Genomic DNA, 12,464 nt, shown 5'->3' on the forward strand with positions numbered 1-12,464 from the left:
CATATAATATTATGCCTCGGTGGGCATCTCAGTGTATGATAGCATTAAATTCTACATTAAAAGTGAAATAACAGAAATATTGTGTACAATTTACAACATTTAACACCAAAAATTGGGGGCCCCCAAAAGCAGGGGGCCTGAGGCCTGTGCCTCGTGTGCCTCATGGTTAATCGGGCCCTGAGTAAGAGCCGCAACACAGTTTTTTTATGGGGAGGGGCAAAAAGCAAAAATAAAAAACAATTAATGTTCTTTTTACTTGGGATTGAGTTAATTAGGCCTACCATTAGCCTACGTGTAAGAAGTGTTGAGGACTGAAGTGTTAAACTTACTGCAATTTAAAAAAATTCAAGTAGCCTATTGTAGGCTAAGAGACGCGACAAAACACATGACCTAATTTAAATTTCCAATGTTTTCACATAATGTTGAATAACATTCTAAGCCTAATAGTGTTTTATTCTAATCTCTTATAGGCTATATAGCCTACATCCACATAGTAAAGATTTCTGAAGCAACGTTTGTGCTAACGTAGCTTATACACCACACCAAAGCATATAGATCAGTGGTTCTCAACCTTTTTCTCTTGGTGGATCCCTTTTGGTGCCTTTGAAGCGGTCGCGAACCCCTAAAACTTTATATTTGAAATTTTGGTCTATCGTGTCTCCTTATGGAATCATGTGTTACATAAGTTTTGAAGCAACACATGAGAAGAATTTTCTGAATTCGCAACGCACTTGACGATGGATGAGATTGACGAAATTATGTTATGAGTAGGGCTATTTTTATTTTGACCTAAAAAAAATTTTTTTGACTTTATTTTTATTAAATTTTGACTTTATTTTGACCTAACAAAATTGCTTGTTTGTAGAGGCCACCGTTCTTCCTTGAATTGATACTAGTTACCCAAACGTAATATTTTGTCGATTTTAGATCCTAACATTATATTTAGTTGAAAAGTCAGGTTGTTTCATGGATTATCAAAAATGCGTCATGTTTTTTGGCGATAGGAAAATTTTTACAATTCTGTCTAACTTTTGTTGAAGACGGTTTATCTTGCTTAGGCATTTTTGTATTACAGAATGTCAGTAGGCTATTCCTAAAATCCAAACAGCTGATCTTAGAAAAGACCACGTTTGTGAAGGAAGTGTTTTATAAAAGTTATCTAAATACTTAACCAGGGCCGGATTTAGCGGATAGGGGGTCCGGGACACTTTTACATCGGAGGGCCCCGTGCAAAAAATTTTTTCGGCGAGAAAAATCACCTCTACGTCTACAGTAGCATTAATCCTGCACTGCATAACATTTTGAAAAAACTTCAAAGGATAAAAGAAAAAAGAAAGCACAAAATTACATTTTTTCCACGTCGAGGGGCCCTTCAAAAGGAAGGCCCTGGGCACCTGCACCCTTTGCCACCTCTAAATCCGGGCCTGTACGTACCAATGAATAAACAATGGACAATTTGCGATAAAAACAACTGCTGATCCAAGTGGGCATTTGTGACATATTTCCTGCTGTTGGTTTAACCCCGCAGAACCCACTGTGACATATATGTAACATAACCTTTGATAGGCTATTATTTCTGAGTTTCGCCTTTTTTTTGTTCAATTCTTCCATTAATGTCCAATGTGACATCAGTGTAACATTTCCTAGCCAGTTTTGATTGGCTGGTTGCAGTCATGTGACTTCAGTGCTTTTACAAAGACAGCTACTTCCAGGCTTCCAGTTGCAGCTCTGGGGCAGTGTTGTCAGATTGGGCGATTTATCTGCAATTGGGCTACTTTTAGTTGGGCTTGGCGCTAAAAAATGTTGGTTTGCGACTTGCGCTTTTTTGGGCTACTTTCAGACTTTAATTTGGCGCGAGACCGCGCTTTTTGGCTTTCTATTTGTATTGTTTAACGCAGGCCAACGTTGGATCGGTGTGGAAGTGGCGAGTTTAGCTGACAGGGGTCTAAAATTATCGCTTTATCAACGCAACTTTTATCAAAGCACGCTTGATATCTTTAAGACATAACTTCCCTAGGTATAATTGAATTTCGCAAGATGATGATGTTGTTTTTTGCTAGTTTGTTTTATTTGTTTTTTGTCATTGTTTCATGTCGTCAAGTTATAGCCTATCTATTTTGTGAGTCGTGCAAGGCCTGGTGCGTTGCGCTTGCATTGGCTTTGCCCGTGGTAGGATTTCTTTGTGGGGTTTTCTTTGCCTGCCTTGCTCTTTGCTATGAGCTAAACGCATCAAGACGTGTTCCCCTTACGACCATCAGCACTCTTGATAACGCACCATGGCCGATCTTCATAGCAACTGTCCATACAAATCTTCAATATATCAGCTAAAGTTATGTAGGCTAATAAAGTTATAGCCTATATATGTTTATTTGTTTTGTAACATTTTTTATTTTTTTATTTTCCCTTTATATCTTAAATTTTTCTGAAGGTGTTGCGACCGTGCCAAATTTTTTTCAACTCAATAACTTACTTCGATCACAAGCACGTTTTAACGTTCGCGTTTTGTCGCTTCTACCTTTTTCTTGACCTTTGCTATGTTGATGTGTATTGTTTTGATATGATGGTCAGAAATAAAAAAACAACTGAACTGAACTATTTGCATTTATTCGTGGGTATCGGTGTGAAATGTGGAATGATAAATTATAACAAGTCGTAACAATTGATGTATTGTTACGCTATCATTGCTGTAACGTGCTGACCAAAAGTAACCTTACGCCTGCTGCTTTTCTTGAGTGTCCTTGCGTCATATTGCCGTTGTGAAATCTGCGTTTGTTAGTAATTTGAAACACTAACAGTAATTGTGCGTTCTCTTGCAATCGGTAGTTTGATCCACATCTACGTAGTCTTACATTTTTTTAGCGCTGTAGCCTACATCTGCCGCATGCTGCATTGTTTGAAGCACTCTAATCACACTGAGTTTCCTTTGTTTAAATCAACCGTCTAGCACAGGGGTCACCAAGCTACGGCCTGCGGGCCAGAACCGGCCGCGAACTCATTTCATCTGGCCCGCCACGTGCTGCGGAAATTACAGCTGCACTACAACTGTTAAGGAAAAAAGTTACCAATCTTTTTGTAAAGGAGTGACGTGTTCTGTTTTTATCGTTAGGCCACCACAAATGGGAACAGCCTAGGCCAAATTTGGAAAAATGTAATGTTTTTTCAAGAGAACGATGCCCTCTAGTGTATCACAGCAGGGGATAACTATTCCAGCAACCTTTCAATTTTCATCACAACTTTGCTATTCCACCGCTGACTTTGTTATTTATTGTGCTCAATTCAAGTCAATGGAGATTTTAAATAGTCGTATATCTTTTCGCAATTTACATCCGGCCCGCAGCTGTTAATCTCGCAGCAATCCGGCCCTCAGAGAAAAAAGTTTGGTGACAGCATTAAACTAAAATCAGTCTGGCTTTTGCTCAGTCATAGGGTGGTGTGTTAATTTCAGTCTTTTCTTGAAAGTCACAGTGTCAGTTCAGTTATGGTTGTAGTTTAGTGATTTCGATTCAGTTCATTGTATTCTGTTTGTTATCAAAGCATTATTTGGCTGCAAAGTTTTCGATCAGGAAGTTTGTTTTTACTTTGCAATAAACTCATACTAGCAGAAAACTAAGGTATCATTTTCAGATCATCCCCACTAGCCTACTATGCTTGTACTCGGGATGTTGCTTTAACAGTTACAGCTATATAATTCAGAAGAAGTTCAGATAATTCGACGTCCGCTACAGTGAACAAAGATGTTCTTTTTGCCATGCCCCTTAGGGGGCATGCCCGCAGACGCCCCTAGAAAACTCGCGCCTTCGGCTGTCGACGTTGCGACGTCAAATTGGGCTACTTTTAGATTGCTTTGGCGCATTTTTGGGCTCTTTTTTTGAAAAATTTCTGGCAACACTGCTCTGGGGTAGTGAAAGTTAGCTATCCATCTAATACTGTAAAGGTAAGTTTATCAGTTTTTAGTTTGATATTACTGTTCTACAACTATTAGTGTTTTGTTTGATCTAATTTTTGTTGAAATATGTGTTCTCTTAGCATTTTTTCATCAACAAATGTTTTACTGTTACACCGGTGTCACTCTGGCTTTCTTGCATTACAATGTTAGTACATAGTAGGCTAGACAAGCATGTGATAATTTAGACACAGTATTTTAGTTAGTATTTATAGTATATTTTGTACTGAAAATGAGATATAGTATTTATGCATGATGACATTGCTAACAAATGGACTATAAGAAAGTTTTTTTTTTGTTAAATCTAGGCCTACATGCTGTAAATTAGAACATAAGTAGTCAAAATAGGTTCTTGTTCAAAAAATGGATTGTAGGGCTAGTTTTGAGTTGTTTATTTAGGCTATACATTGGAAAATAATTGGCCAAATGAGTTGAAAAGAAACATTTTTTCTTACAGGAACATCCTGAAAGCATTTGCAATTTCCAATAGCCAACATTATGTCTTCTAAGAATCATGTGATCATGGAGTATTATATTGGAAATGATAAATGGAGATAACAGTGAGGTTGAAGAATTTGCAGAAGATAGTGACTCCGATGACGACGGTTGTCAAGATTCTCAGGTATTGAGTTACAACTTATACACTTTAAAATTTAATGTACTTATTTTTAAACTTCAAGATTTTTGGACACCTGGAGTTGGACTTAGATTAGGGGTCGGCAACCATCGGGCCATGCATCACTAATGCCAAATTACTACAAAACTTGCAAACTTCTTTGATCAACCGGGCTAGTGCTAAAATATGAATTTTATTTTTAAAAATCAGTAAACGTTTGCTGTGAAAAATACTCAAACACCTCACATAATCAAATAGCAGCGTTATTGATACAATCCATGCAAGGTGTTGTCGCTTGTGTATGTGGGCCTGTGTTTCATTGCTTTGTGTACATGCTCAGACAGTAAAATCCATCATTTTTACATAGATTCAATGTTTGCAGACATTCCATCAGTGTAAAAATGATAGATTTTACAGGTATCTTATTGAAAAACAAGTTATTTTTAAAACTATTGCAGACTGTTGGTAAAGATCAAAGTGACTCTAGTGATGATGATTGATGATCAACCTCTGTCCCACTTGATTCCACAAACAGCCAGCAGCTCATCCTACAGATCAAGTGCATCCTATCAGTGGAGAAAGAAAGATTTCGTTCCACCCAATACTACTTCTACTGGCACTACAATCCAAACTCCTGAGATGAACTGTTTATCTCCATTTGTATATTTTCAGCAATTTATAACTTCTAACCTTCCATGCACAAATGTCAGAAAAAAGAACATTTCGCACTAGCCCACAAAAGTTGATAAGAGAGGACAGTGTAAATTATGTGAAAACAAAACAATACAAACACTTTATGCCCTAAATGTAATGTAAGATTGTGTTTTGTAGAAGAAATTGTTTTGTTGATTTTCATGCCTGAAATCTATGCAGGCATTGCTAAATTTACAAGATTGTTCAATCAGTTTCACTGTTCAAAATTGAGATGTGTGTAAAATCGTATATTCGTTTTTCTTTTTTTGCTAAATTGTATTTTATTGCCCAATATTACGTAAATCTCCTAGACAACAAAATCTGTCATTTTTGCATTGGTTCCATGTCTGCAGACGTTGAATCAATGTAAAAATGGCTGATTTGTTAGCTGGGGTCACAAAGTCAAAATGTACTGTAAATACCCGTTGTGACATATATGTCACAAGGTAAAAATCCCCCTAAAAATAATCAAATGTGTTTTTTTGTACTAATTGTTTGATGTACAAGCTGTAATCAGCTAAATAACTGAAAATAAATTTTTTTCAGCTTGTTTATGTTGGTCTGGGTTCTGCGGGGTTGTGTCGCAGTTTCTGATTTACAATGCTTCCACGAGGATTTTGACAAAAATTACTCTCAAGAAACAAAAAAAGTTTACCAAAAAACACAATTTGACAAATTTTGACTTTATTGAAAATTTTGACTTTATTGACTTTTGCGGGCCCTAGTTATGAGCTACATGTTGGCACACAGGATGAAAAAGCAGTAATTTATATGCTCATTTGATGTTTTTCTATAAATTTTATCAAAAGTTAATAGAATACTTGCGACCGTTAGCCTACAAAGAATTTATCCCTTTTTTTTTTTTTTTTTGTAATCAATATTAATTCGTTATAATCGCATTTATTGCAAAACTGTGAGTGGTAATAGACTGCTGACTAAAATTTGCATTTTCAAGTTAATCATTGATCAACAATCTGCTGTCTCAAAAGAATTAATGAACATAGCCAACATTGCCTTATTAAGAGGTTTAAGTCATTGATATGATATTTTTTAGTTAAGAAATCAAACCTTTGTGCAACGTTCTTTGCAATTTCAAACGACGCACCAGTGCGTTGTGACTTACAGTTTGAGAATCACTGTAGGCTAATACATTAACAAAGCACAAACAATTTTTAAATTTTGTAATTTATCAATCATGCTGAAAACTCGAAAACTTTCACGGACCCTCTGAAATCGCTTCACGGACCCCTTGGGGTCAGCGGACCCCCGGTTGATAACCACTGATATAGACGATAAGGAGGCTATGGGTCTAATTGGAAAGTTTTTTTTTTGTTTTTTTTCAAAGTGAAATTTTAAACATTCGGTGCATAACCTGACTTGAAGCGGCTTAACTATCATTTATGGTGTCCTCTATAATTCAAGCAAAAACGAGTATTGAGTCAATTCAACTTTTGATGCAAATTTAAGACAAACAAACATAAAATTGATAATTATTCCAAATAACCCCATGCGTGGGGTTAGTTGAAAAACATCAGTTTACTGCACACAAATTAATTGGATACTATTTTCTGAACCACCAAACATTTAGACGTGGTTGTAAGCAATTATGTTTACTTGCTTCAAAATCAAAATATAATAAATTCTTCACCCAATCATCGTAAATGCATTTTTTTAATAAACTCATTGTTAAAACTTGTGATATCGTATGTACAACACTTTCCAAGTTGTTCAAACTAAGATTTCACCAGTTTTCTGCTACAAACAAGTAGGCTATATGTATATTAGAGCCTATACTACTTACTATCATACCACGACGGCACTCATATCATACTACAGTACGTAGTCATACTATTATCAAAACATTTTCTAACTAACTCCATCTACCATTTTTCAACTATAGTCCCATTGGCATAGCCTATGACAAACAATTTCACTAAAATATTCAAGCATGGTTCAAAAAAATATGTTTTAGTGTTGTAGAACACCCACAACTGACACACACCAAGATTGTCCGCCTATCTTTAACAACATCGACGCATAAGGTGTTTCCCAAAACGCCAAAAAGTTTACTTAGAACGTAAAAAAATACAAATTTTCAGTCAAACAGACATAGGCCTATCTTGACATAACAAATCGAAACTATAGCATGGATCGTGTGTTTTCATGAACTACATCATATGGTGGCTGTAAATATTTAAAAAAGTTATCGAGAGCTGTAAAAGGATGATTTTTCAACTAACCCCAGTCTCCCTAATAAGCAACTTTCACTCAGTCCTTACTATGAGCCCCAAATGAGACATTGTTGAAAAAGACAATGAACATGCATTAATAACTTTGTGAGTTTTATGCTGTTCTCAATAGACATCAAATAAGTTATTGTAATTCAGGAAAATAGTAAAAGTTGTTTTTTAGCATCTAATTTAGATGATTAATAGGTTAAAAGTAAATAATCATGCTGTGCCCTATGGTAGGCTATAGTATATTGAAAAACTTTGAATATTAACCACTGGCTTTCAAAGGCCAAACCTGTAGGTTGTTATACTGTATGTAGACTACCTTTTACTCAATCTTCATCTAAACTTTTGTGCAGGCATGTTTATTTCACAGAACTTTTTTAACACGCACACGTGAAAAAAGTGTTGACCACATTACAGGCTAGAATCCCAATACAAAATTCATTCTTTTTGTTAGGTAACTTCTAGAATATTTTGCTTATCATCATCTACCTATCGTAATTCAAATTATAGATAAGCCGGCACGTGATTGTTCAGCTCAACTCACCCAACCAGAACTCTCCACTTAAGCTTCCAAACCCCCGGACGTAATCATCAAAATTTCTGAAAAAATTCTCTGAGCCATCGATTCGTTTCTGAAATACCTAAAAAGCACGAAAGTGCAAAATTTTGTCCGCAGAAGGAAATATTTCCATTTACTTAAAATTGCGATTGGGCTGTGTTTTTTTATATCACTGTGGAATACAGGTAGATTACAAACAAGCAAAACATTGTCTTTTAGTTTGTCAACAGATTACACTGGAAAGCATTTATGATGACGTATGCCAATAAGTCCGAGCCTGCATTTGCCACGACGCGCAACAGATAGGCTAAAATAACCGCTAAGTAAAATGATCGAGAGCGAGAAAAAATGACAAGATGACATTGAAAAAAGATTGATATCACCTGGATAACAGCAAAAACTTAAATGGTGTGGAAACATATGTGGAGGCAATTTACCAGCAGTGACATGACCGTTTGAGGATAATGTTAACCACAAAAAGGCAACAATAATATTTAACCTACTTACCAACCAACCATCGTTGTCGGTATTTAGATCACAATACACTTTCAGTCCAACTAGATCAGTAAAGCCTTTAGGATGTATCGAGTAAACACCACTGTTGCTGTCTACATTGAGAGAACGGATGCTAGCACAAGACTTTGGAAACATCGTCTCTGCAGAAAGTATAATTAAATTTGGCATTGAAAAAGTAAAGGAAGTCAGAAGTTGATTGGTTTTGTCATATTACCCAACTTAGTCTGGTTTTGGAAGATTTTAAAAGCTCAAAATTATTTTAAAACATCACAGAGCAGTGACGTGAGCAAACAATCAAAGCTAAATAGCCATATAAAATTCAAATTGAGTGGGCTGGTTTATTGAGATTTTAAAAATATACCAAAATGTACATATGTTTAACGTTAACACACAAAAAAGATTTCTAATATAAAACAGAAACAATTGTATTCACTACTGTATTATTGTTTTGCACTAATAGGTGCTTCTCAAACTGTTTTCCATGCGATGCAGTCAAAAGGCATTTTTTGATCTTCTGACGAACCAACAATGGTGTGGTAAAATTCTAATATTAACAACTTAACAAGTGTTATTTATTGAAACAATAGAAAATTAAAGAACACACTGAAAAAATGTGATGTGTCAGCTTCCTTTGCTGTGATAAAGTTCATCAAATATGAGAAGTTGCGAGACTGCTACTCACATTCTTTTGCAATACAAATCTAATTGATATTTTGTTAATCACGGTCACAACAGAAAATCTCACTCGACATAAATCAGAAAAAAAGTATATTTGGCACAGTGTTTAGCCAGAGAAGTCTTCGCGAGATGTGAAGTCTTCTGTCAGATGTTAAATTCTTTTTCAATTATGCTGTTCTTGCACCACCTAGCAGGTGTTAATTCGTTTAAAAAAATGTTGGTAACACAGGCAAGACACAACAATACAACAGCGTTGAGCATTATAACAATATATTTTACATATTTACAAATAGTTAACAATCGAACGTTTTAGGCTTAACTTAACGTAAGTTAAGTCGAAAACGTTCGACTATTAAAACTATTTGTAAATATGTAAAATATATTGTTATAATGCTCAACTCTGTTGTGTCTTGCCTGTCTTCGGTACAAGAAAGCAAAGTCTCTCCCGAAACTCGGTACAAAAAAGCAAAGTACAAGAAAGCAAAGTCTCTCCCTGACGTTGGTAACACTGCAAACAAAGAAAAATCACACTACCGTACTATAAAGCAACTAACTTCGAGGTCTGCACGTTGCAGCACACATTTTATAGCTTTGCCCTTCATTGGTCTGGAGACATAATGAGAAAAAGAGAAAGTATGAATTACTCTATCTAAAGGTTTTTTAATTTTTTCGAAGTCATGAGTTCAACATAACAATTTTATTATGATCTGTTAAATACGCGACATCAATAGAAATTTTAAACGACGCATCAGTGCGTCGTGGTGCACAGCTTGAAAACCGCTTAGTCATAAAAAAATGACCCATATACTTAACAAGCATTGCGACTTTCATTATCATCTGACAAAAAATATTTAACACAAAATATTTACAAGTTATTGTACTGTTACACGAAAGCCTTGACTCCTAACTACCTCTGACGAACTGTCACACGCAAACATATAGCTTTGTTTGAATCTCAACATGTACTCAGACTTCAATATAAACTAGCAACGTAAACGCCCACACAGTTTTGTTTATTGTCGCTCTACAACAGCTAAAATCGTCTTTTAGCGACAGGGCTCATGTTTAATTTTATATCAAGTTTAGGGTGTCATTACATTATTACTCGACTCATTTTCACTGCGTTGTGCAAGAAAGAAAACAATCGGTACCGTTTTTAAAGACCTCGGTTTGACCCCTTTACTGCCCAATTTTTGCAAGTACTAAAAAAAAATTTTTTTTTTGTGAAATCTCACTACCTAGACAACCTTATAGATGAAAATTGGGTGTGATATTGTTTATATTATAATGGGGGGGGATTTGGGGGTTTGTTAACCTGAAGCAACATTGGTCTTCCAGACACCACAATTCACAGAGTTTTGCTGCAATTTTATTGTACATGAAATTTCAGGAAGCAGTTGCTACTAGATGTGAAGCAAAGATTCAGTTTGCATTTGATGCAAGTGACTTTTGTTATGCCTTTGCAACCTGGCAATTTACACCGTCCTTTGCTCTCTGCATATTCGGGAAAATGTCCAATTTGATCTGTGCGAACGCTGATACTGGGAATAGGCTTTGCTGGTCCCTTTCGTAACTTTTGCTGAAAAAGTTCTTCAACAGAGGCGGAAGGTCGACCTTTTCGTTTGCACACTGTCACTCCTTCCTGGCAAAATGATTCTGCCAGTATTGTTTTGAAATCGAGAAGACACATTGTCTTACCAATTGCCTTGTGATCTTCTCTGTATTCCAACCAAGCACTGGCACACATCATATCCACAAAATGGAAGAAAATTTTGTGGTAGAACTTTCTTGAACGTATGCAGCTCCTGTAAAGTGCAATCAAATGATCCAATCTATCAACACCCCCCATGTGGCTGTTGTACAAGTTCACAATGGCAGGGACTTGGATAGCGACTTTTCTTTTTTCTTTGTTGTCATACTTCATTTTCTCTACAGTTGGTAGCACAGGAGCGTAAGTCGTCAAAAAGTGCACACATCGCTTGTCAAAATATTTGACTGCTCTGACACGAGCACCGCAGATGAGTGTGGAGCGTTCTTCATACTTTCCCCTTCCTTTTTTTTTCATTTCTCTTTCAGCTGGAAAGCTGATGTTAGGAACTCTATTTGGGCGAACAGTTCCCAAGGATTGAATTCCAACATTGTTCAGTTCACATATCAGTCCCACACTAGTAAACCAATTGTCAAAGAACATCTTGTAATTTTTGTTTGGTGGGACATTGGAGGCCATTTGCAATACTATGTTGCCACTTGCTCCTATGTCTGGAAAACCAACCACAGGAGATATTTTTCCACAATAAATATCGAAGTTGTAGACAATCCCTTTGTTATCGGTCAGCACAAAGATCTTGTATCCCCATTTTTTGGGCTTTTTAGGAATATATTGTTTGCAGTTGTGTTTTCCCTTGTATGGTACGATTTGTTCATCCACACAGAGATACTCATTCTGAGGAGTACGTTGGACTTTTTTTTGCAGATGTTCTATCAATGGTCTAATTTTGAACATCCGATCAAAGTTTGGTTCATCACAGGAGGGTTGCAGATCATTGTTATTGAAGTGGATGTTCCGTTTGATTTCCTCCCACCTGCCACGTGACATGACATCAGCTACATTTCCATTGCGATACACTTTGCTCCAGTGCAGTCGAGTACTGGGCAGAGGTGCACATGCCATGTACATTACCATCCCTAAAAATTGTTCCAGTTCCTTCACAGTCAGCCGTAGCGGTTTGTTTGGATTTTTTTGTACTGAGTAAAGATTAGATTCATGAACTATCATTTCTAAAAGGGGTTTATCAAAATAGTATCGAAAGTAGTCAACTGGATTTTCAAGAAATGGAGCTGATTGAGGAGGGCTTTCCCAGTCATATGGCATGAAGGATGAAGAATTTTTTCTCCAGCGGTAACGACTTTTATCTTTGTAGACTGCAGCATTACCGAAAAAGTTGTCTGGAGGTGCAGCATCTAAACCAAAACAAAAAGGTGTATTATTTCATCTGCGGTAACAAATATAATTAGAAAGATAAAATATAATTTCAGATTGAAAAAAGCAATTACATAAAATATATATACCATGCCACCATACTCTTATCGGTCGATTGGTCGACAGTCATTTGGTCGACAGGACGTTTGGTCAACAGACATTTGGTCGACAGGACATTTGGTCGACAAGACATTTGGTCGACAAGACGTTTGGTCGACAAGACGTTTGGTCGACAGGACATT

General features: G+C 36.3%; 1 protein-coding gene across 1 annotated transcript; it reads left to right on the forward strand.

The window, feature by feature from the left end:
• Window positions 1–4,478: 4,478 nt before the first annotated feature.
• Window positions 4,479–5,291, forward strand: LOC145784648 (uncharacterized). The gene is made up of 2 exons (XM_082596516.1): window positions 4,479–4,565; window positions 5,018–5,291. Exons 1-2 carry the CDS (start codon window positions 4,492–4,494, stop codon window positions 5,289–5,291), a joined length of 348 nt encoding a protein of 115 aa, XP_082452642.1. The 5' UTR covers window positions 4,479–4,491.
• The last annotated feature ends 7,173 nt before the right edge of the window (window positions 5,292–12,464 follow it).

The sequence above is a fragment of the Aplidium turbinatum genome, chromosome 15, assembly GCF_918807975.1.
Source record: "Aplidium turbinatum chromosome 15, kaAplTurb1.1, whole genome shotgun sequence".
In the NCBI taxonomy this organism is placed as follows: Eukaryota; Metazoa; Chordata; class Ascidiacea; order Aplousobranchia; family Polyclinidae; genus Aplidium; species Aplidium turbinatum.

What these genes read in the sequence shown, in the direction of transcription:
- LOC145784648 (XM_082596516.1), top strand. Translation starts at nt 4,492, where the DNA reads ATGGAGATAACAGTGAGGTTGAAGAATTTGCAGAAGATAGTGACTCCG. An exon ending in ACGGTTGTCAAGATTCTCAG is followed by an intron (nt 4,566 to 5,017) that starts GTATTGAGTTAC and finishes AAACTATTGCAG; the next exon opens with ACTGTTGGTAAAGATCAAAG.